At 45.7% G+C, this 25607-nt stretch overlaps 4 protein-coding genes across 4 annotated transcripts; 3 read left to right on the top strand and 1 right to left on the bottom strand.

Annotated features, from left to right (window-relative positions):
* Nucleotides 1–230: 230 nt before the first annotated feature.
* Nucleotides 231–2910, bottom strand: PtA15_3A315 (uncharacterized protein; the record flags this gene model as incomplete). The annotated part of the gene is made up of 5 exons (XM_053167271.1): nucleotides 231–589; nucleotides 657–1508; nucleotides 1585–2553; nucleotides 2621–2800; nucleotides 2871–2910. The coding sequence occupies 5 exons, from the start codon at nucleotides 2908–2910 to the stop codon at nucleotides 231–233; spliced, it is 2400 nt and encodes a 799-aa protein (XP_053018504.1).
* A 1471-nt stretch (nucleotides 2911–4381) lies between these two features.
* Nucleotides 4382–5124, top strand: PtA15_3A314 (uncharacterized protein; the record flags this gene model as incomplete). Its single annotated transcript, XM_053167270.1, has 2 exons — nucleotides 4382–4610; nucleotides 4919–5124. 2 exons carry the CDS (start codon nucleotides 4382–4384, stop codon nucleotides 5122–5124), a joined length of 435 nt encoding a protein of 144 aa, XP_053018503.1.
* A 9830-nt stretch (nucleotides 5125–14954) lies between these two features.
* Nucleotides 14955–15879, top strand: PtA15_3A313 (uncharacterized protein; the record flags this gene model as incomplete). The annotated part of the gene is made up of 3 exons (XM_053167269.1): nucleotides 14955–15132; nucleotides 15198–15326; nucleotides 15392–15879. The coding sequence occupies 3 exons, from the start codon at nucleotides 14955–14957 to the stop codon at nucleotides 15877–15879; spliced, it is 795 nt and encodes a 264-aa protein (XP_053018502.1).
* Nucleotides 15880–17649: 1770 nt separating this feature from the next.
* Nucleotides 17650–18303, top strand: PtA15_3A312 (uncharacterized protein; the record flags this gene model as incomplete). The annotated part of the gene is made up of 1 exon (XM_053167268.1): nucleotides 17650–18303. The coding sequence occupies one exon, from the start codon at nucleotides 17650–17652 to the stop codon at nucleotides 18301–18303; it is 654 nt and encodes a 217-aa protein (XP_053018501.1).
* Nucleotides 18304–25607: the final 7304 nt, after the last annotated feature.

The following is a 25607-nucleotide window of genomic DNA, read 5'->3' as shown; positions in this document are numbered from 1 at the left end:
GGAAGACGCTGCCGGCGGCTTTTTTTGATTGGTTGACTTCGTCTCTTGGAGGTCTGTGTTGAAGGACCACTGATCTTTTTGGCTCTCTTTTGTCGGCCATTGCCAGCGGAAGAGTTCAACTGTCTTCTTGTCGAACGGGTTGAAGCGGTTGAAGGGGCACCGGAACGGGTTGAAGCGGTTGAAGGGGCACCGATCGATGTAGGGGATGACACATCAGACACCGATGATGGTCAATAGTTGGAGGAAGAGGCAGCCAAAGACGGGGAGAAGTTGGAGGAAGAGGCAGCCAAAGACGGGGAGATGGAGGCAGGTGCCAGTTCCGGCGTGTAGACAAACCCAACCTCCTCGTCATCAATACTGTCCTGCACCTCCACTCTGAATCGCACTCGCCGACTTCGGGGTTTACTGGAGGAAGGGTCGCTAACAGCGCTCGCAGGCGATTTGGGGCGTTTAGGCGACCTTCCTGAGTGACTGCAACGGAGGAGGTTGTAGCTCCCTACCAGCCGTGACATCCGACTAGCTTCAGTGTACCGTACATTGTGCCGATCTAAATACGCTTGAATCTCTGTCCGAGACAGCTCCGATGGTTCTATATAAAGTTAGAGGATGATTGTTAACAAGAGCCAATGAAGCCAAGTCAATAACCAAGAACTTACCTGGCCAGTGCAGGGGGGGTTCAGATTTGCGCTTGCGAGATGAGGCTGGAGGCCTGGAAGCCGCTGGATCTCCGTGAGGGGTGCGGGGGCTGGGCAGGCCTGCTTGTGGCGAGCCATCTGAGACAACTTCTTGTGTTGATTCATCTGGTACAACGAGTTCTTGGGTCGAGTCGGGTTCCACTGCAGTGTGTGCTTCTATTGATGCTTCGAAGCCGCTGCCTGATGAGACTGAAGACCTCGCCAATTCAGAGTTACGATGGGCAGGCGATGATGATTGCTGGGATACTTCACGATGGGTTGGCATGTCAGTATTGTCCGCGATTGAAGACCCCACGTATGCGTCTGACTCGCTGTTTGCTGGGACTGATGAGACTGGTTCTGAATCTCGTCGCTCGGGCTCACCGCTGGTCGTGCCATCCAGATGGCCAATTGACGAATGTAGAGAAGGGGAGTCTAAAGCCACATGCTGGGACTGAGGCGCATATTCCTGAAGAGATTGCTGGGAATTTGCGGATGAGGGGGATTGGCTAGTTCTGCTGGAGTGTGTTCCCTTGTTGCTTGTATTGTCGACTTCAGGTGTTGGAGGCTCGGAACTGGCACGAGGACTGGCACGAGGTATTCGTCGAGTGGGGAAGAGTTCTGTGTGGTAGGAATCTTCAGGCAGCGGAGGCTCAGAAACGGGGACAGTGGATCTTTGAGGTCGTCCGAGCAAATTCGCAGGGGTGGGCTCAAAACTTTCCCCCCGGATTATCTGGCTATCGTCCGAAGCGGCGACTGAGTTTTCTCTGGGACAAACGCCGGCGCCGTTACGATGGCAGTCAGCTGCAAGCCATTCGACCTCACCAACGTGAACTGTGGAAATGCATTCATAAACACATGAGAAATATGTCTAACAGATAATAAAAGAATTAGCCAACAAAATGCGTACTGCAGTAATCATAATCACTGTCATCTGAGTCACTCCCGTCGCTGCCGTCAATTCCATCATGAGCAAAGTCTGAGTCATCAGAGTCTGAGTCATAAAGATTGTTCAAGTCGTGCGGGCTGGCTGCCATCGGGGACCGGCGGAGGGAGTATGCGCCTGAGGATCTTGACGTGGCAGAAGTTCGAGATGTGGAGCTGCGGGCATAGGATCTGGTTGTTTGAGCTGAGGATGACGCGACGGAAGTTGGAGATGTGGAAGTTGTCTGCTGCTCGCCAACTTCAGATCCAGCGGAAGTTGTCGAAGTAGCTAGGGAGCGTGATTCTCTGGCTGCCCTCAGCCGAGGGGATTGGCGGGGGGGGGATCCTCCTGAGGATCTTGACGCTCGAGATAATGAGCGGCCCCTTGACGTGTGAGATAAGGAGCGACCCTCGGATGTTCCAGAAGTTTGAGATGACCGCCGGGCCCGAGTTATTCGAGATGCCACAGGGGTCTGCGGGGTCTGCTGCACTTCGTGAGATGCTTGACGAGTATACGGCGAGTAGCGTGCCGAGTCCCTGGCTTGAATCTTGGCACGTTTGCTTCGTGCCACATGGGATGGGGGGGGCAACGTTGAGAGATCCTGAGAGCTTTGTTGGTTTGTGTTTTCGAAGGGCAGCGGGGGGGATGAGGTGGTCACCGGGGGTGCGGAGGAAGAGCTTGGGAGGAGATCGTGATTGACATTGCGTGCGGAGGATGAAGTTGGGGGGAGATCTTGGTTGGTATTGGACTTATGCTTCTTGGGTGGCGGACGAGTAGGTCGTGGTCGCTTGCAAGGAATCACAACGGCGGTGGAGGCTCTTTGGCTTGGATCAAGGCGCTCGGCAAGTGAGTTGTAGAGCTTGAGCAGGTGCCCACGACTGGCTTGAGCAGGGTAGTCTACTTCGTACAGAGCCAGAAAGATTTTCAACTTGGGAACTACAAGTTGCTCGGGAGCTGCAAAGTGTGATGGCGTCAAAAATCAATTCTATCCTATCCCACCCAACTTAGGATGGTTACTCACCTGGCAATGGGGGCTGAAACGTGTCTTGCTCGAGCCAACACTCCAAAGATTCGGGAGATTCACAGGCTGCAACCCTCACGTAGCGCTGAAACAGAAGTGTGCGACGCTCGGTTTGATCAAAAACTATCTTGAAGGCCAACAAAACCTCCCGCAGCTCGGCCATGTTGAGCTGATTGGGGTCTAAGAATAGAGCAGAGGATCGTGAGTGCTCAAATTGGGACTCCTGATATATAATAAACACGCTACTTACCTTTCCATATTGGCTCATGGGTATTTGGCGGGCGCTTCATAATTATCTAGATAAAGAACGATGAGGATGGAAGAAGAATTAAACAGTGGTGAGAATCCCAGCTTCTCAGCGCTTCAAGACGATTATTAATTTATGTTCTCTGATGACAGATGGACAATTACAGCTTCAAGCTGGAAAGTGTGGGGCACGGGGGAAGATAACGGTGAGGGTGAAGATGGCGACGGGCAAGGGGGAAGATAGCACTAGGGGACAGCAACAAAAATATCAAGAGGAGGTTTTTCTTACCTTCCTAAGAAAACCCGTAGGTCAGAGCAGCGAGCGGAAACGCTGAATCGGGCACCAAAGTTGAAAGGGAGACATTGTTTGCTCCATAGATCCACATCGCCTGGGTCCTCCGTTGTCAAGTTCTGCTTGGCGGCCGTGGTCGGCGGCTGGATCGTGGGCTTGTGGTGGTGCCCGCTCGACAACTGAAAGTAAAGGGAGTGGGGAATTGGTGAGAAAAAGGACGTACCAGTGTTGCAACTTGTGGTAGATTGCGGGACTTGCTTTCAAAAACAAAAAAGGGAGTGGTGGTTGCGCAATTGAAGACTGCCGCGGACGTTTTCATGAGTTGGTGGCCGGTCAAAAACCAAAAAGGGAGTGGTGGTTCCACGATCAAAGACTGCCGCGGACGTTTTCATGAGTTGGTGGCCGGTCAAAAACCAAAAAGGGAGTGGTGGTTCCACAATCGAAGACTGCCGCGGACGTTTTCATGAGTTGGTGGCCGGTCAAAAACCACAAAGGGAGTGGTGGTTCCACGATCGAAGACTGCCGCGGAGGTTTGCATGATTGGAGGCTGCCGTGGAGAGAGGGGTGCCTGGTTCAAAACAAAAGCTACATATTTAAATAATAAGAAAAGTTTGTACTGACCAGAGTTTGGCTTGGCAGCTTGCTTGTGGTGGAATGAGGGACTTGCTCGGTTGCCGGTCAAAAGGGTAATGGAAGTGATAAGGTCGTTGAACCAACAAGATTTACATGTAGATGTGATGTCATTAGTGATCGGCTGCGGCTGATATGTATCATAAACATGCACGTATCATAAACATGCACATATTGTGTTTTGTTTAATGGTTGGACTTCGAGAGCGAAGTTGAGTCTAGTTGAGTGCTTTAGTTATGGGGTTGTCTGGCACAGCCCCAGTTTAATCTCCACCATTCTGCCATACGGAGCCCGCCTGTAGCTTTGTGAATCCAAGCATTCTACAAAACACAATATGTATATGCATACAAGCCTCCGTGTCTGCCGTGATTGTGACCAACAAATACAAATATTTGCCCTTGAGATATTTGAGGGTGACCTAGAAATTGCCGTTCCCTTTCATAGCGAGATGGGTGGTGAACTCACTCGGAGTTTTCATGGTTCAGAATGCTCTGGGTTCTCTTGGGTATAGAAAAGAAAACCTCCGGACAAGCCTACGCTCCGGACAAGCCTACCAAGCCATCTCATCCTCATCAAGCGTAATGTTCCAAAAAATGTTCCAACCAATCAACTTCGAAATATTGAGAGCCATCATCTTAATAGGCCCAGTCACCAAGCTCACTCCTATCAAACTAGTCCGATTGTTTCCTCCGGCAACTGTTGAGGAAATGATTGATGATCTGCAGGTCCGGTACAATCACCTCATCCAGCAACGTCCCGAGTCCAACCCAACCGAAGTCTGTGAAGTAAAATACATGCCTACAGTTATGATTCGTGCGGATGGTAAGCATGGTGACATGTGTATCCAGATGTATCTATTTAGATTTAAACTCATGCTTTGAATTTTCTGTTTGCCCGCCAACTCTCTCTCAGGTTCGATGAATGACGGGCTCATACCGCTGACCAAAGAAAATTATTCAATCCTGCTCGAAGCGCTTCAGCAAACTATGCAGGTTGTAGGGGTGACATTGATTCACTTGCCTCCGCTTCACTTGCCTCCAGCTGCAGTTAAATATCTCTATTTATATTAAATAATACAAATACATATTCTAACAATCATCATACATATCATGATGATTACATACATGCAGGCCAAGACGAGGTTGCATTGGATCCGAACGAACAAGAGACCTTCATGAAGAAACTTTACGAGATGGGAATGAGGCACGCGGCGACTTTTCCAGGATCCGGCAAGAACCAATTTGCGCAGACGTCCCGCCGGACTGGGCACACCCGAGTTATCGAGTTTGAATGGCGCAGAGAACTAGACGGCCGTATTTTTGCTAAAAATGACTAAGCGAAATACATGATGAATGTTTGGGCCGGATACAATCGATTTCGTAACTGATTAAATATTTACATAAATAGTAGAACTTATACAAATACTTCGAATCTATATGTAGTGTTTGTATGTGTTATCTTTGCATTTGGATGTAAATGCAAATCATGCGTCGTATCTCCCAATCCTTGTCTGTCCCCTCACCCTGGCAGGCCGCGGCGGCGGAACAGCTTTTTCTCAGTGACCTGCCGGGTGATCCCCCTGATGTATCCGGGTGCCTGACCTGTGATGGCCTGCCGGGTGATCTTCCCGCTGTGGCAGGTGCTTGTGCCTGACATGTGTATCTGTACCGTACCGGGTGCCTGTGCGGCTGCCTGACATACGTATATAATGTCCCTTGGGGACATTGGCTTGCGATACCAGCAGTGATTATGTGATACATATGTGATATTCCGATCTTGAATGATCAATCGATGATGTCATCCTGTGTACGTACATATGTAGTAAATATGTAACGCAGATGTGCAGATGTACAGATTCAATGTCTGTCCTCAAGTTTCAAGTTTCAACGATCCACCACCCCTCCCCCATCAACCTCTACCGCTCCTTCATCGCCCTCTTCCACCATCTACGTGAGCCTGTGTCTCTTATGTGACAGCAGGACACAAGAAAAATGGGTGGGCACTGTTTGGATTTCTTGGGATAAAGAAATAACAAACAGTAAGAGAGAAAGAGAGAGAAAGAAAGAGATGATCTGAGAGATGATAATCAAGGTTCTTTTGACCTGTAGGTGGGAACTAACATCCACTAGCAATGCTACTGCTTAAGGGAGTGCTGCCAAGCTGTGCCAGAGATTGCAACAGCCTCTTCTCACAATGGAAACGTGGAAGGTATCTGAATTAGACAAGTCTAATCAGCCACAATTTTTGAGACTTCTCTGTGGATAGTCAAGGTTCTTTAAAGGGAAACCTATGTGGTTTGTTACTGACAAAAACCACAGAAAAAGAAGGATATGAAGTGATTTGATCCTTGAGAGTAGATGTATAGAGGTATATGTACCTGTGATCAAAGAGGAGAGAAACAAACAAGAGAGGAGAGAAAGCAGTCAAAGAGACAGAGAGGAACTCCTCTGAGATAATCAAGGTTCAATGAAAAGGGTACTAACTGTCAATATTCCTGTTGGTGATACTGGGAGTGTAGTGGCCTTGTTCTGGTGATCCTGGGTTGTCTGGAGGTGTGGTTCTGGTCTGCTGAAGTCTGTAGATCGTCCTCAGGCAAGGGAGATCCTGACTTCGAAAATTTTCACAGTTTGCTTATGTAATTACATATGTACATGTGGTTTGGCGCGCCTGGTAGCGCTGACACGTCACAACTGCGCATGCGCGCCACAACTCAAGAACTCAGGGAAGGAGTAGAGTTACAGAGAATTGGTAAGTTGTAACTAGGGTTAAAATTGCATGAGGAAACAGAATATGAAGTAAAAACAAGGATATCTCTTAAGATGAAAAAGATATGAAGTAATTCACATATATGTAAAAAGTAGAAAAAGGCAGACTTTAGGTCAGCTGTGTTGACTCTAAGGCTGACATTCCCTACCACCAAAAAGGTTGGATTTCTGTAGGAAATTAAACCATAGGGGTAGACCTCTTCTCACTTCTGAACTTCCTGAGAAGGATAGCAGAGTCTGGAATGTCCTTCTCTAGGAGCCATTCATCATGATCAGCACTCATGCCTTTGTATCTAGCTAAGTACATCATCACATCCCTGTTTTCTACTCTCAATCTTTTCTCTCTGAGAATCTTCTGTATGACTTTACTCTGGGGGGTCTTCTCCATGGGGGGAATGACAACTTTAACCTTCTGTCTTAGGGGAAACTTATCTGGATTGGGGTCTTTCCATGGCTTCACTAGGCTGACAGGGAATGTAGGATGTTTTCTGCTGAACTCTTCAGTCAGTATTACCTCTACAGCATTTTTTCCATGTAAAGCTTTCACCAGGAATGGTCCAGCAAAGGAGTCTCTCATCTTCTTGGGGCCAGACAAGTTGTTGAAGTTTGCTGTGGATATCAGGACTTTGTCACCAACTTGGAATGATGGTTCTTTATGAGTCTTGTCCCATCTCTCTTTGTTGTAAGAGGTAGCTTCTGTTATGCATTGTTCAGCATGTTTCCTTGCTTTCTCAAAGATCTTTCCATAGGCAAGGGCAGTAGGATGAATGTCTACAGAGTCTTGTTTCAAGAAATTTCTAGGAAGATTTGGGATCCAGCCTTTCTCCAGGATGGCAAGAGGTTTCCCAGTGGTTGAATGTATACTGGTGCAGTAGGCTAGCTCAAGAATTGGTAGAAGTGAGACCCAGTCATGGGTGTATCCATCATTGTCTTTGAATTCCAGTCCATAGGCACAAAATCTCCTGATCATATCCTCAAGTGTCTGGATCATTCTCTCAGCTAGACCATCAGTCTGGGGGTGGTAAGCAGTAGAAAAGGAGAGTTTTGTTCCTAGCATGCTGTGCAAGCCAGTCCAGAATTCAGATGTGAATTTGGGATCTCTGTCAGAGATGATGATTCTGGGGATGCCAGTTCTAGGCATTACTCTGTTCCAAAACAGTATGGCAGTGTCCATGGCAGAATCATCTTTGAAGCATGGCACAAATATGGGGGTCTTGGAGTATCTGTCTACTATCACCAGGCAAGCATTGAAACTAGCAGCTCCTCCAGGAGACAAGGAAGTTACCCAATCCATGTTAATCACATCCCATGGCTTTGAAGGTTCCTCAATTTTCATGAGCAGTCCAAATCTCTTGCCTGTGGCTTTATTGGCTTTCTGGCATCTATCACAGGAAGAGCAATATTCACCTGTGTCTTGTCTCCAATTAGCCCACCATGCAGTGTCAGCTACTTTCTCTAAAGTCCTATCCTCAGAAAGATGACCAGAGTAGACACTGTCGTGGCATTCATGTAAGATGGTGTTGATGCTTTCTTTGTCAGCTAGGACTAGGACAGAATTATGTTTTTCTCTGAAGTAGATGAGGCCATCAAATATAGAGAACCTTCCTTCATCATATAGCTTTCTCCAAGGATCTTGTAGAGAGTTTTTCAGCTGGGCATCTTTAGCATCTTTCAACAAAAGCTCAGACAAGATAACAGTGTTTTTATCTTGTTGGTAACCTTCTCTTACAGAGTCAAAGAACTCATTCTTGAAAGTGGAGACATGGATGCCCATGATGGGGAACCTATCATCATCTTTGTCTTCTGGGTCATAAGCAGGGTTACTAGGATCATTTGGCAAAGCCCATCTGCTAAGTCCATCTGCATTCTTGTGAATGTTCCCATCTCTGTGGATTATGGTCATATTGCCTCTGTATTCCTGGATAGCAATCTGCCACCTGAGAATGTGTCTATTGGGCGTCTTCATGTTCAGCAAGGATCTCAAAGCTGTGCAGTCAGTTACAACATGAAAAACACTACCATCCAAGTAGTAATGGAGTTTTTCTAAGGCCCATACTAGACACAAGCATTCAAGTTGACTAGCACCATATCTAGTTTCACTGTCCTTCAATTGTCTGGATATGAAAACAATGGGTCCTTCTTTCCTTACTCCATCAATGATTTGAACTTGGTGTAAAGCAGCACCTAGACCAGTCATGCTAGCATCTACATAGAGTGTGAAAGGATGGGCCCAGTCAGGGAACAATAGTAAGGGAGCTGTAGTCAGTTTCTCTGTCAACAAGTTTTAGGCCACTATCCTGTGATGAGTCATCTCATATATGACATCTATCCTGGTAAGCTCAGTAAGAGGCTTTGCTATCTCTTCAAACTTCTCAATTTGTTGTCTGTAGTAACCAGAAAAACCAAGAAAAGATTGCATTTCTTTCCTACTACTGGGCACAGGCTTTTGGAGGACAGCAGCCACTTTATTCTGATCTATTCCTATAGCAATTCCAGAAACAAGATGGCCTAGAGCTTTGATTTGATCAAATCCAAAGTTACACTTCTTCAGGGATATTTTCATATTCATATTGATGACAACTTTAAGTATCCTGTCTATCCTAGTGAGGTGTTCTTCCCAAGTATTGGACATAATGATGATATCATCAATGTAGATAATGACCCACTTCTCATCAATTTCTTTTCTGAACTCAATGTCCATCATCCTCTGGAAATGGGAGGGGGCATTCTTGATTCCAAAGGGCATTCTCAGATATTCATAGATTCCTTTGTGCATAATAATCCTGAGCAGGTGTCTGGAATCTTCTGCAATGACATTCTGGTGAAAACCTTTGAGTACATCCATGCTAGTCAGAAATTTAGCTTTGGCTAGGTTGTTCAGAGTCTCACTGATTTTGGGAATGGGATATCTGTCTGAAGCAGTGTAGGAGTTTAAAGCTCTGAAATCTCCTACCATCCTGGACTTCCCATTATGCCAGGCAATGATTACAGGAGTGGTGATCTCAACTACTTCATTATGGCCAACCTTTCTTAAAACATTCAGTTTTACCAGTTCTTCAATATGTTGCTCAAGAGCTTCTCTGCTTTTGGGGCTGGCAGGATAAGGTGGTCTTCTGAGAAGAGGAGGATAAGGCCTTTCAGTTGTCAGCTTGAGGTGAACTTCATGGCCTTTAATGGCACCAAGGGGCTGGTTGGTGTTGGAGAAGGCAATTTTGTTATTGTAGAGGACTTCAAACAGCTTCTCTTTCTGCTCAATGGTCAGTTTATCACTGAATTTGGCTTCACAGAGTTCCTCCACAATAAATTGCTGCAGTTGGGGATGGGACTTCTTTACAGCAGAAATTTCATTGGAAGGACTCATTCTCTCCAGATGATGAGATTTAAAACTGAATTTCTTCCTCTTGTTCTCATTGCCAATGGTAAAGAATCTCTCTTTACTGTTTGTGATATCAAAACCATACAGAGACATGTAATCATTTCCAAGTATAAGGTAATTTATTCTTGCATTTTTCATAACTACAAATTCTGCTAGAATTCTTACTGAACCTTTAGTGTGAGGAAAAATCAAATCCATTTCTATTATGCCCATTGGCTGCAATTGGTAACTACAGCTGTGGAATTTAGCATGGTTAATTGGCATGAGTTTGTTTTCCCATTCTGGTATTATGGAATCTAGCAATCTGTTGCTGATGATTGAACAAGAAGCTCCACTATCAAGAAGACATGAGTGTTCTTTGGATTCAATGAGGACAGTAGTGAGATTTGCTTTCCCAGTGAGATGAACTTTTCCTCTATCAGGTTTACATTTCATCAGTCTAGCATCCTCTACATGGGAAGACTGGCATGATTTGTCCCAGGTCTGAGGTTGATGAGTCTCAGCTTGGATTTCAGCAATGGAGAAGTCTTGGTTTATCTCACACTCTACAGCATGTGCTCCAAAATCAAAGTCAACTAGGGGATCATAATTAGCACCATTTCCATTGTCCATAGCAAGGATCATGTGGTTGGTTCTATGATTCTCTTCTTCTTCATCTAGCTCTGATCCAGACTTTTGTGGCTCACCTTGATCTTCTCCATTGTCACTTTTGGGATCATCATCATCATCCATTCCTACATTGTTGATCCTGTTCTTCTTCTTAGGGCATTCCCTGGAGAAGTGGCCAGTTTGTTTGCAGAAATGACATATAAGTTTGTCCTTTTCAGGGGCAGAGGCTGGATTTCTTCTTGCAGAGGATTCATTTGGCTTATCAGCTTTCTCAGGCACAGGATTATTTCTCCACTGAGATCTGTTTGGAGCATTATAATTGTTTGTCACAGGCTTGTTCCTTTTCATGACTCTGTCTATGACTTCTTCAGCAATTATAACCATGTCCTCAAAGCTCATTTCAGTAGCATCTCTCTTGTATCTGCTTTTAACAGCATGCTCAAGATTTGGAGGGCATTGCTTTAAGATCTTCTCACAAATGAGATACTCACTGAGCTCAGGTTGATAAGCTTTCAGTCTTTCTCTTTGAGTACCAAACCATTTATGGATTTTTCTCCCATCATAAGCAAAGTGATCACTTTCAAACTCTTGTTGCATTTTCCATTTCCAGTTCTCAGTACCAAACTTATTTCTGATGGCATTCTTCCACCAGGCCCAAGACCTGTTCCCATACTTGTCTCTGATGCCAAGATACCAATTTCTTGCTGTGTCAGTCAGCAATATTGTCAATCTACTGATTATCATGTTGTCAAGCATCAAGTAATCTCTAACAAGGATGTCTGTGTTCTTAATCCAAAGCTCATGATTGTAGGGCAATTCACCTGAGAACTTATCCCATTCACTGTTCTTTGGTATGCTCTTCCACAGCTCTCTCCTCATGTCAAAGTCAATTGATCCATGATCAATGTAAGGGAATTCATCATTGGCAGTTGGAATATTTTCATTACTAGCTAACTTGGAGAAATTGGCTCTAGCAGATTGGTGGGATTCAGGTAGAGGAGTATTGTCCATGGCAGGTGGAGGTCTATGAGAATCATACTGGAAAGGATTTCTCAGATTGTTCTGATTGTGATTATTCTCACTCTGCACATTGAGCAATGGGTTATTGTAATTGAGATGGGGAGGACAATCTCTACTATCATTAACCAAGTTCTCTAACTTGGTATTTGTTTGATGTACCACAGAAGAAATGTCACTGAATCTTCTCTTGGTTTGCTCAAATCTGTTATGACCATTAGTTTGAAGGTCACTCATTTGGTTTTCTAGAGAAGAAAGTTTGTGATACATTTTATCTTCCATATCATCCAAGTTCTTACCAAGGGTGTCCATATTGGAGTGGCATTGAGATTCATTCACTAGAATAAGGTCTTGCACTCCTTCCAATTTATCTTGGACACTTTCCATTTTCTCCTCAATGAGTTTTCTCAATTGCTCAAACTCATTGGTGCTCCCAGATGGTCTTTCTTTGGCACATTCTCTCATTTGGTTCAGAAATTGATCAAGCATTTGGGGCATAAATTCTTCTCTGAAGATGTCAATAATTGAAACATTTAAGACTTGTTTGAAATTCTGCACACATGATTCTAACAATGTACCAGGGATAGTTTCAATAGTTCCTGAAAGTTCAGATAAGAATTTGGAGAATAAAGCTTGTAATTTTTCTTCCAATAACAAGGGACCATTGTGAGACAATTCAGAGTTAAGATTGTTGAGAAAAAATTCACGGCTTGAAGGGCTAGAAAGATTGTCAAAGTCTAAACTCAAACCCATTGGGGAAGCAGAACTTATTGAGCTCTTCCTCTTCCCCTCCCACGCCGGTATCCTCTCGCTGATCCTCGAGAAGCTCTCATGAGGTACGCTCCTATTTGGAGGACTCTTTGAGTGTTGTCCCTCGGACGCCTCCAATTCCTCCCCGATCCTCTCCAGTTTTGAGAAGGATTGTGGCGCTGCGGATGCGCGTATGGTGCTCCTGCTGCTTGATATTGGGGTGTATGTGGCTGGTAATGTTCGCCAGGGCGTTGATAGGGAGTGTGCCTCGTGACTTGGCTCCCATCTAGCGGTGTGGAAACTGGGAGTCTCGTGACCTGCTGATGTGGGTGCGGCGGTGGCGGCGGCGGCGGAGGAACTAAGGTGCTGCTGTTGTGCGCTTGATTGCGGCTCTGAGTCTGCGCAGGTGGCGGCGGCGGCGGCTGGAACCCTTGATTGTACTGAGGGGTATGACCCTGGTACTCTGCTCCTTGCGTTCGGTGTCGAAAACTCGGTGGCTCTGGGGTCGGCGTCGCCATCATAGGTTGATGGTGCGGGTGCGGCGCTATGGCTAGGGACTGGTTGCTCTGCGAAGGTGGAGCGGCTGTATTCTGAGGCTTGTAGTTGGTGCCTCGGTGGTATAAAGTGCGCTCGAGTTCGTTCAGCTCGATTCGAGGGATCCAGTCCTGACAAAGACGGATAGTCTCGTCTCTCCCGGCTATCTCCTCGATCATGTCTTGCGTTGTGGCCGCTTGCGTGAGGAACATTCTCACGGATCTCCAGTTCTGCGCCTCCCGAGCTCGGACGAAGAGATCGAATTGATCGTTGAAAAGGTTCACTAGGCCTGTCAACTCTGGATCTTTGGGTATAATTTCCATCGGGCCTGAAGAATCCACCGCCTGAGGGTTCTGAATGGGCAGAAGTAGGGCTAAGTCCGGTGGCGCCTCCGGTCGTAAACCCTCTGGGTTGGTAGGCAGGGAGGTTGGTTGACTGCCGGCTAAATTCATCGGCTCCCGCTCCACTGGTCGCAGTACTGGAGTCAATCTGTTGGAGGCCAGTGCCAGGGACGTCTCCCTCGGATTGTACAACGCCGGGGGTATTCCTGTGTCCGGTGGCAGCGGTTCCTCTTGTGGGAAACTGAGGAGGTTTAGGGTCTCTAGAAGTGGCTATGGGTGTCCACGTGGAGCTGCTGATCAAGCTCCCTTCCTTGGGTTCGGCGACTCGGCGATTTTCGCTGGTTTCGGAGTCTGCGCTCTCCTACGGGAGTGGTTCAAAAATTGCGAAACCGGTCGGAAAAGATTCCTGACAATCTGAAATATGATTGTACTAGTCCTTGGCTTACTTCAAGCTGATCTTCTTCCTCGGAATTAGGAGGAATGGACGATAAATCAGACAAAGGCAAGGCTTTTTCGGCTTGGTTTTTGCGGTTCTTCACTTTTGCAAGCGCAGCGCAGGTGTAAAAAATTTTTAGAGAGGTTAAGGAAGATTTCAATTAGTTGGAAATCAAGTTGAGAAGAATTTTGGACGGATTTGAGCGTCAATAAGAGTAATTTTTTTTTTTTTCAAGTTTTTACGTTATTTTATGAGATTTTTTTGGTTAATTTATTCAGGATGATCAGTCCTTTGATTTTATGAAGTCTAGACGTATGAAAAAGGGATTAATTTCCCGATGAGGCCCCCAATTGTGAGCCTGTGTCTCTTATGTGACAGCAGGACACAAGAAAAATGGGTGGGCACTGTTTGGATTTCTTGGGATAAAGAAATAACAAACAGTAAGAGAGAAAGAGAGAGAAAGAAAGAGATGATCTGAGAGATGATAATCAAGGTTCTTTTGACCTGTAGGTGGGAACTAACATCCACTAGCAATGCTACTCCTTAAGGGAGTGCTGCCAAGCTGTGCCAGAGATTGCAACAGCCTCTTCTCACAATGGAAACGTGGAAGGTATCTGAATTAGACAAGTCTAATCAGCCACAATTTTTGAGACTTCTCTGTGGATAGTCAAGGTTCTTTAAAGGGAAACCTATGTGGTTTGTTACTGACAAAAACCACAGAAAAAGAAGGATATGAAGTGATTTGATCCTTGAGAGTAGATGTATAGAGGTATATGTACCTGTGATCAAAGAGGAGAGAAACAAACAAGAGAGGAGAGAAAGCAGTCAAAGAGACAGAGAGGAACTCCTCTGAGATAATCAAGGTTCAATGAAAAGGGTACTAACTGTCAATATTCCTGTTGGTGATACTGGGAGTGTAGTGGCCTTGTTCTGGTGATCCTGGGTTGTCTGGAGGTGTGGTTCTGGTCTGCTGAAGTCTGTAGATCGTCCTCAGGCAAGGGAGATCCTGACTTCGAAAATTTTCACAGTTTGCTTATGTAATTACATATGTACATGTGGTTTGGCGCGCCTGGTAGCGCTGACACGTCACAACTGCGCATGCGCGCCACAACTCAAGAACTCAGGGAAGGAGTAGAGTTACAGAGAATTGGTAAGTTGTAACTAGGGTTAAAATTGCATGAGGAAACAGAATATGAAGTAAAAACAAGGATATCTCTTAAGATGAAAAAGATATGAAGTAATTCACATATATGTAAAAAGTAGAAAAAGGCAGACTTTAGGTCAGCTGTGTTGACTCTAAGGCTGACAATCTACAACCCTGATCCGGTCAACCTCTTGATGTCTGAGACGAGATTGACCCCTGTCATCTGCCGTTGCTCTAGCGCCCGGTGCAATCAACAACGCTTCCGGGACAAGGATGGGAACTGGCAACCCGGCGCGATTGTTTCTGTAACAACTCGAGTAAACCATCTTGCGGTTGACACTCAAATTGCAGCACGGTTTTGTGGAGTCCAGCGTAAGTTTTTTCCCTTCTGCTAACATTGAACCAGCCAACATTAGCTCACAGCTTGGCAGCTCTAGATTCCAACGATGACAATGATGAATCCAATAGCGTATCTGAAATTGAAATCAATCGACTGGCCCTCTCCTCCCAGCCCTTGGATGTTGATAGATCTAACGCCCTCAATAGATCCAGCGTCTATGATTGTGGTTTGTCTCCTATTCTTGCCCTACATTTCAACAAAAGCTAACATTGTTCTTCTTTCATACAACAGGTCCTTACCACCGATTGAGCCTCAGACATTCCGAACCGGCAGTCTTGTACATGTCACTTATGACTGCACAGATCTCAGTATTTGGTCATACGTCATCGAAAACGTCGACTTGGCTTATGAAATCAGGAAAGGGATTGGTGACTCTTACAGCATCGGGTGGACTCGGCGAATCAAAATATAAACCACTCAATTTACGCCAAGAAAATACGCTTGACACCCTGCCTTACGATATCCGAACTATTGTCAAGTGGTTCAAGCTCGATCCCAAACTAGTAAAGGTTGTGTGCTGCCGAAGCTGCTTTGCAATGTACCCCATGCAACCCAAACCCACCGCCGACAAGAATGACCAGAATGCCGTCCAGCATGTTGCCCCAAAAGTCCCCAAAGGTCCGTTGCACTGCATCAACATGGTCTTTCCTAACGAAGCGGACGCCGACGCGAAGGCTTTGTTGGAAGCTGCCAGCCCCTGTGAAACAGATTTGTATTGACTCGCCAAAAACGACTACCGGCCACTCAAGACCTATGCATATCAAAGCCTCTACGACTGGATTGCTAGACTTTTATCTCGCCCTGGAATTGAAGAGGCCTTGGAAACCGTGGCCACTCTTGCCCAAGATCCCTTTGACCCTACCCACGAAGCAACTGACATCTAGCATTTGAAGACGTGGAAACAGTTCATGGGACCGGATGGAACCCAGTACACCAAGAACTCTGACAACCTCACGTTCGGTATTTTCCTAGACGGCATCAATCCATACGGGAACAAGCAAGCAGGGAAGCGCGCCAGTATCACATTCATGATCATGGTCTGCTATTCTCTCCCCCTTGATGTGCGCTACCAACCGGAAAATGTGTTTGTGATAGGAATCACCCCTGGGCCACATGAGCCGTCGCTCGAGGAGACCAATTGGATTCTACGACCCATTTTAGAACAGCTGAAGGTACTCTGGAACACCGGGCTGGTCCTCTCTCAAACATATCTGCAACCTCAAGGACGCCGCATCCGTGCCGCCATCCTCCCATTCTTTGCTGATTTGCCAGCTCTTCGTCGCGCTCTCGGATTTCCTGGTCCCACATCAACTCTCATGTGTTCTTACTGCCTCTTGACGAAGGATCAAATAACGAACCTCAAGCAGGAAACCTGGCCTCGCCGAAACCTAGCCGATCACAAAAAATGGGCAATCCGATCACGAGACGCTAAGAATCTCAGCACACGGCAACAGATCTTAAACGATCACGGTGTCAGATACTCCGTCCTACTTGAGCTGCCGTACTGGGATATCCTCAACTATCATGTTGTCGATTCAATGCACAACCTCCTTTTGGGGCTATTGCGTTGGCATTGCCAACGCTTCTGGTGCATGTCCAACGTTGCTGATGAAGCTGAACCAAAACAGGCCCCAGACTACGAGTTCCTTGGTCTATGGGCTGATGTTATTAATCCAGCTCTTTCCGACCTTCGTCCTCCATCTCCAAGCTCAACCGCAAGCAGCGAAGACTCTGACGTGCCAGGCATACCATTCAACCGCATGGAGTTCCGGTCCATCGAATCAACCAACGACAACTCTTTCTCGCCATTTATCGAAACCGAAGGATGGGGTACTGGACCCTGGACTACACCCAGCGAAGGAAAAATTATTTTTGATAAGGATACGCTGGCGTTCATCAACAAGCTTCTGCCACGGATCCGGATCCCGACATGGATCCAGCGAGCACTGCCTGTCTTAGGCAAAGCTTCATTTGGCAGCCTCAAAGCCAATGAATGGCGCAACCTATTCACTATCCAGCTACCATTACTCCTCCCCGTTCATTGGGCATCTGGAGGAGCAGTTGCTTGCTCTCTGTTCCGTAATTTTGCACATCTTGTCTCGATGGTCAACCTAGGACTCAAGAGATCTATGACTCCCGAAAGAGTACAGAAGTATCGACACCACACTTTCAAATATCTCGACAGTTGCCTTCTCCTGTTTCCCGAAGAGACTTTAGCTCCTAACCACCACATGGCAATCCATCTTGCCGATTGCCTGGACAAGTTTGGGCCATCAAGAGCTTGGTGGTCTTTTTCGATGGAGAGGCTCATGGGTAAGATTTTAAAGGCTGCTCATAACAACCGTATTGGTTTGTTGTTCCTTTCCTAGCTCGATTTGTTGATTTGTAAGCTGTAGCTGACTTCTTTCCTTTGGGAATGTACAGGCCAGGTTGAGATAACGTTTCTCAATAACTTCTGCCGCCTTGGCAATCTACAGGCGCTACTGTCTATGCCTGAGAAGTTTCCAGAGCAGCTAAGGCCTTTCCTCGCGCAGCTGCAAGCCTTCCAGGCTCCAATCCGTGTCGAGGCTGAAACAATTCCCAAACATCGCCAAGCATCTCTTGACTCGACTCAGCTAAGAATCCTGATCAAAAGACTCAACCAGCTTTTCCCTTGTCCCACCGGAGCGCCGTGGATCCCGTCAGACGAATGGGCCAAGAAGAGAAAAGCCGATGCTTCAAAGTTCCTCTCGGTGACTCCTCGCATTGAAAAGCTATCAAGTTGCTTGATCAACGAGGTTTGTTTCTCCACCTTTCGAGATAATCCAAGTAACAGTGTGATTTCCCTACGAGCTGGTTGTGCGCCCCAGTACGGAATGATTGAAGACATAGTTGTGCATCGGCGAATCTTGGGAAATGGAAACAGCACAGCCGACACTTGGCTGGTGATTCAGCCTCTATTACCATGCAACTTCTCTAATCCATTTGCCGGGATGATACCGAACTTTGAACTACAAGTCGAGCTCAGGATCCCTGATCAGACAAACTATATCATCCATACACAGGAGGTTCTTGCTCACTGCGCGTGGATTAAGTACAAGCCCTGTGAAATCTTACCAAGTATTAAGAATGTGTGTATTGCATTAGTATCTCTTGACCGTTGAGAATTGATTATATTCATTGATTATATTTAAGTTAGTACCTGTGGACAATTGAGAATTGATTTTATTCATTGACAAATAATCATGAGCGTGAAAAATAAAATAAATGAGAAGAGAATGATGATCCTAAGAAATGAAATGAATAAAAGAATGATGAGCCTGAGAAGTAGAAATGAAATGGAGCCTGAAAAATGAGAAGTAGAAATTAATGGAGCCTGAAAAATGAAATGAATGAGAATAAGGAAGATGAAAAGAATTTGAATTTGAATTTGAATATTCAAAATGCTGCAATGGACCCCCCTGCTGAGCTAAACCCCTTTGCTGAGCTGACCCCTGCTTCCCCCCCCCCAAAAAAAAAAAAATTGAAAAACCCCCCAAATTTCCCCCCAGGTGGAGTTAGAAAATGTTTGCTGTGCAATCCTCCTGAGGAGCGCCTCTAGCCTCTGGTTGACAGAAGTCAACAGCCCCTCCTAAGGAGGCGTGGTTATATCCTCCCGCAGAGGCGGTCGAGTAGAGCTCCGACCTCTGAGTCGTGATTGCTAGATCCTCTTGTTTTATTCAGAGCTGCGTCACTAAAGAGACGCGCCCTGACAGCCTACAAGTACCTCCCACCCCCCGGGGGATTGAGAGCCTGGACTTGGTCAGCTTGGCAAAGGCCTCCCAGCAAGCTGGGAGGATTCTTATTGGCGTATCCAGCTTGCCAAGGGGACTCCTCCCACGGAGCTGGATACATATATTAGGGGGATTCAAAGTTGGCCATGCAAAACTTGCATGCACTTTTTCAAGTTGGTGTTCATGGCTTTTGTTGAACACCAAATTTGAACAAAAAAATTCAAGCAGGCTTAGGAGATGTAGTACAGTGTGGCTTGCATGCACTTTTGCAACTCAGTTTTCAAGATTGAACTTGAAAGCCAACTTGAAAAAGTGCATGCAAGTTGCATCTGGCCAACTTTGAAACCCCTTATTGTATCCAGCTCGCAGATGCCAAAGAACCTCTTGATGAGCTGGAGAGGAGTCCCCTCGCCAAGCTGGATACATATGTATCCAGCTCGCCAAGAGGAATATTCCAAGGGAGCTGGATGTGTCCAGCTCGCCGTGAGACCTCCCTAGCCAAGCTGGATATTGTGTATCCATCTTGGTGATGGATGAGTCATCTTGGCAAGCTGGATACATATTATGTATCCAGCTTGGCAAGGGATGTCCACCCGGCGAGCTGGATGCATATCCAGCTCGCTGGGTGGACTTGCCTCTTTGACCGGAGCCATTCCTCCAGTCAGAGAGGTGTACATGCCTCCAATTGGATGGGTCAATTCCTCCAGTCAGAGGTGTGTATTCCTCCTCAACCGGAGGGACTCCTCCGGTCAAAGAGGAGAGCCAGTGCTTGCCGGGAGGAGTCCCTCCTGGCAAACAGTGGCCTTTTTGCCCGCCAGCTTGTCGCAAAGGAGGGCAAAAAACTGGATGGAGCAAGCAGGACAGCAGGACGCTGCCACACCAAAAAATATCACGGGTGGTACCCGCGGTACCCGTGGTACCTCCCAGGCGGTGCCGGGTGCGGTACTAGGTACCTGAAATTGGCTGAAAAGCGGTGCGGTACCCAGGTACCGCTTCGGACCCGGGTCCCAAATGACTATCTCTATGCCAAACAGGCCCTAAGATTTCATTACATTAGATTCTGTACCTATGTGTGTGCATGAGAAAGACATGTGCAAGAAAATAAAAAAATCATTTTTTTATCTATTTACCTAAGAGCAAGTGTTTTGTCAGTGGTGATGATACCAAGAGGATATCTCTTCTAGCTACAAAGGCTGGTGAGAAGAAAGCTGGTAATCTATTCTTATAAGGCGGGATATATGTATAATAAAAGAGGAGGGGCCTAAATGGTAATTTAGGGGTATTTTGTTGAAGGTAACTTGGGTGACACAAGACTAAGAGAAGTTTGACGAGATGTCAAGGACAAAAGTCCTAGCACAATGAGTCAAAGTATAATCATCATTCAGTGAGGATCACAGTGAGGGGAAACAACTAGACTATATACATGTACAATATAGGCTAAGTTGTGGGTGTATAGATTAGAAGCATACTGCATAAGGGAATGCTAATGCACTATCTCAACATATTTAAGTGCCCTCCTTGAGATTCAGGACCTGCAGCGCAGTGGTGTTGGAAATTCCTGACACAGCGGGGGCCTGTATAATAGGTGTTGGTTTGCTGGAGTAACCCCTTTGGAAATCTAGGAAGATTCTGGATGATAGCGGAGGGAAAAGGAACTCACTATGATATATTTCCCTTATTTGTCCAATTTTTTGGAATAAGACGCATTGGAAGGGAGTGCCAGAATAGAGACAATACAGAGGTTGAACATCAGCAGAAATCAGGGACTGGAACTGTGTATTGCTTATTCCATGAGTAGATCAAAAACAAAGGTATTGGTTCAGGTGTTGGTTTTTATGAAGATGGAGTCACAAAGTGGCTCTATAGAGGATTCATCTAGCACTTGAGTTGACTTGTTTAGCTTAGTTTCTCTTTACTATGGTAAATCTGCGCCGGAGGAGCTCATCTTTGAATTTGACAGCAGGATAAGCTCTTTGGACTAATTACAATTTCTCCTGTCAACTTGACAGGAGAAATTGTAGATGAGTGCTTAATTATGATTTCTCCTGTCATGGATGAGCAACTATTTCTTAGTCACGATTCTTGCCATGTTGGTTTTTTTTAGCTAGGGGAGATTCTTTAACTTAATATATGATTCTTAAGTACGCATTCAGCGCATAAGTGCGCAGTTCAGTGCTGCGCATAAGCGCGTACTTTAGTGCCTTTCAAGTTCTTCTCATCCAAAACTTTTCACTGCTGTGCATAAGTGTGTATTTTAGTGCCTTTCAAGTTCTTCTCATCCAAAACCTTTCAGTGCTGTGCATACGCGCACCATTTGGCAAGGGATGCAATCCTTTTTCTTACTTTATACTTAGATTTTTTTTCTTGAGGTATGACACACATGTGCAATTGTGACGTGGCAGCGCTACCAGGCGCGCCAACCACTTGTACATATGTAATTATGTAAGCAAACTCTGAAATTTTTTTAAGTCAGGATCCCCCTTGCCTGAGGAGGATCTACAGATTTCAGCACACCAGAACCACACCCCAGGTAACCCAGGATCACCACCAAAGAGATTACCACACTCCCAGTATACCTACTGTCACAGGCGCCTATTATATTGACAGCAAGTAAACTCTTTCTCTGAACCTTGCTTATCCAGAGTGAAAATCTGTTGCTCTTGACTCTCCATCCCCTGTTTCTTCAAACTCTTTTGATCATCAAAGATCAAAATGTTATCTCTGGTTAAGACCTATAAAACCAGAGCAGAGTAGTAACCCTCCTTCTGAATCCCACCAACGTTTCCTTGTTGTGAGTGGAGGCTGTTGCACTCTCTTGGCCTGGAAAAGCTGGCATCCAAATTTTCCAGGTTGAGAATAGCCCAGATGATATTTAAAGACTCAAAGTCTAGGCCTGATCTTCTCTCTTCTCTCTCTCTCTGTTTGTATTTATTTATCCCAAGAAATCCAGAAAGTTCCCCCATTTTTTTCCTTTTGTCCTGATGTCACATAAGAGACACAGGCTCACAGATGGTAGGCATTTGGTGGAGGGGAAATGGAAATGTAGAATAAGAGCTGTGTATGCCCTCCGGGGTGATTGGTTGAGAAAGGGAGCTGAGAAATTGTGTAGTGTTGGGGGTGATGATTTTCTGACGGCTGGAATTGCGGGTCAGAGATGTTTGTGTTGAAAAGGAGCCGGGGATGTGATCAAAACCAGGAAGCTGGAGGAGATTGTTGTGCAGGGTACACGCGCGCGCTACAACAACCAAAACAAAGAAAAGACGACACAACACCGCACAAGACAGAAACAAACTACCAACCCTCCTCATTCAAAACCCTGTCCAACGCGTGCAAAATTAAAATTCAAAGACCCGCGTGTAAAGAAACAAAAGATGAGAGAGAGAAAGAAGGGAGAAGAAAGGGACAGAAATTGGAAAGGGAAGAGAGCCTGAAACGTCTTGAGGATGCGGCACACGCCACGCTGTTGAATCTTGTCTTGGTGTGAACTGGAACCTTGAAGTCTTGACATCCTCTGGCGCGCCGCGCGCAATGAATTCCTGATTTAGCCGCGTGTACCAAGCTGTCCACCACACTGGGGACTGGAATTTTCCACGAAATTTTGCCTGTTGTGTTGGTTGCACCTGCATGCATCATTTTGATGTGATCAGTTTTTTCAAACCTGCTATGTTGCAGCTTGCATTGCGGCAAAGGTTTGCTTTTCTTACCTATTCCCTCAGCTTTTTTAGGTCCCAGTATCCTTCTCAATTTATGATACTGATAGCAACAGTGGGCCGCTACACTACACTATGCTACAGGGCCGCTATGTAACGTGTAGTGGCATTTTTTTTTTTTTTTGAGCAAAAACTTGCAGCGTTAGCCGGGTTTTACGCTGCTCAACTAGACACGTAGAATAGCTTTTTGTTTCTGCATTAACGCTAAAAAAAGTGTTGGCGCAGAAAAAACATTGCTACACTAACTGTTAGTGTTGTGAATTGACCGCTAACAGATTTTTGCCCCCCCAGTAGCGTAGCACATTGATTTCTAACAGAATTTTGCCCCCTGGTAGTGTCACAGAATAAATTCGCCGCTATTCCAGGGCCAGAAAAAGAAAAAAACTGGGCTGTTTCTGCCCATTTTTATGTCCAGGAGGTGTTAGAAAAGAAAAAAGCTGCGCTAAGATTTAGCGTAGCTTTATTATATGCTCAGGCTACCCACAAAAAAATGTAGCGTTAGCGGCTGATAAAAAAAAAGCACTAACGCTATGCTGGTGCTTTTTTGTGCTTTTCTTCTTTTTGATTAGCGTTAGTGGGATAGATACTTCCGGCCGCTAACAGTAACTTTTTCAAAGTGTAGCTAAAAAGGCTAACATTACGCTACGCTACAGCTACTGTTAGCATAGCTGGCCCACCGTTGCTGATAGGGTCAGCCTTGATGCACACCAGAGAAATACCAGTACATGCACACCATTTTTGGTGTGCATTAGTGTGAACTTCAAAAACTTGGAGTGCACACCCATGCACTCCAAAAAAATCAAGTGCACACCCATGTACTCTAAAAAATTGGAGTGCACACTCATGCACTCCAAAAGATTGGAGTGCACACTCATGCACTCCAAAAGATTGGAGTGCACACTCATGCACTCCAAAAGATTGGAGTGACTCATGCACTCCAAAGGATTGGAGTGACTCATGCACTCCAAAAGATTGGAGTGACTCATGCACTCCAAAAGATTGGAGTGCACACTCATGCACTCCAGAAGATTGGAGTGCACACTCATCATGTCAGCCTTAGAGTCATCACAGCTGACCTAAAAGCTGCCTCTTTTCTACTTATTACATATGAAATTACTTCATATCTTTTTCATATTAAGAGATATCATTGTTTTGACTTCATCTTCTGTTTCCTCAGACAATTTTAACCCTAGTTACAACTTATCAATTCATTGTAACTATACTCCTTCCCTGAGTTACTGAGTTGTGGCGCGCTTGCGCAGTTGTGACGTGTCAGCGCTACCAGGCGCGCCAAACCACATGTACATATGTAATTACATAAGCAAACTGTGAAAATTTTCGAAGTCAGGATCTCCCTTGCCTGAGGACGATCTACAGACTTCAGCAGACCAGAACCACACCCCAGATAACCCCAGGATCACCACCAAAGAGTTTACAACACTCCCAGTATACCTACCGTCACAGGCGCCTAGGATATTGACAGTAAGTAACCTCTTTCACTGAACCTTGTTTATCTCAGAGGTACAACTCTGTGTCTTGCTTGATCTTCTCTTTCTGCTGGCCTTTGCCTATCTTTTGATCACAGGGCTGTCCCTCCAAATCTATTGGCCTTTGCCTCAATCTTGATCACAGGGCTGTCCCTTATTATCATTTGGCCTTTGCCTCAAAATCTAGGTTCAGGGCTGTCCCTCAGGTTTCCCTTTAAGAACCTTGACTATCCAGAAGGAAGCTAAAAAATTGTGGCTGGATTAAACTTATATAATCCAGATACCCTCCTGAGAGGAAGCTGTGGCACTTTTTAGCACAGATTAGCAGCACTCTTCAGAAGAGTAGCATTGCCAGTGGACGTGCATTCCCACTAGAATAACCTAGTACTCCTCCTTTTCCTTATCCTGTTTGGTTTCTCTCTCTCTTTCTCTTTTTCTCTTATAGTTGTAGTTTCTTTATCCCAAGAAATCCAACTATTGCCCCCCTATTTCTTGTGTCCTGTTGTCACTATAGAGACTCAGGCCCACACATCAAAATTATTCAGTCCTTCCTTCTGAGTTGGCAGGCTGGCGCCCCTCGCGCGAAGCGCGAGCCTCCAAAGGAGGGACTTGGGAGTAAGCCGGGAAATTTGGTGTGAGTGCTGAGGACCGCCTCAACCCATTTGGCTGGTGTCAAACTTCAACACCACACCAACATAGCATCCTGTGAGCCAAATGGGCCGCCCAGGTGCCGAATTGAAGCCCTGCATCTGGCCTTCAAACCTACATAGGTCACATATTTTTATCTTGAACGGTCTTGAAGTTACAAAGCTTTTAAAATCATGCTTCCAAGATTCTGGCAATGATTATACACTTCTGCATCTTTAGTAAGTGCATGGAAGCAGTATTTTCTGCTTGTAATTAAATGAAAATGCATATTTTTGAACAAGTTCACTTCTCAATTCATGATCAATGCATAATATTTATATTGGTATGCTTGATGTACAGGAGTTGGAAAAAAACCTTGATTTGTTGGAGCAAGCTCAGCAGTGAATTTGCAAGGGTGTCCAGCGACCAGCTGGGGGGATCAAAAGCTGATTAGTGGATGTCTGCCTGCGCAAGAAGCTAGCCTACAAGGCTGCACCACTCATGTCCCTATTGAGCAAAAAATGGGTGTGAGATATATGGATCAAAGGAAAAATCATGGGGGTTGGTTGGGCCCCAGGCTTGTCAGCTCTCACGGCAAAATCGGTGGCTTGGGGGCAAGCCTCTCTGTGAGACAGAGACCCTGCGGGGCTCTCCTCCAGAGAGGCTTGGTTAAGCTCGCACACTCATGCACTCCAAAAGATTGGAGTGCACACTCATGCAATCCAAAAGATTGGAGTGCACACTCATGCACTCCAAAAGATTGGAGTACACACCCATGCACTCCAAAAAACATGTGCGCACACTCATGCACTACCTGATTGGTAGTGGATTTCTCTTTAGTCCCACCAATGGTGGGCTTCTACTATAGCAT

Source organism: Puccinia triticina, chromosome 3A (genome assembly GCF_026914185.1).
Source record: "Puccinia triticina chromosome 3A, complete sequence".
Classification (NCBI taxonomy): Eukaryota; Fungi; Basidiomycota; class Pucciniomycetes; order Pucciniales; family Pucciniaceae; genus Puccinia; species Puccinia triticina.
This window is presented reverse-complemented; position numbering and strand designations above follow the sequence as displayed.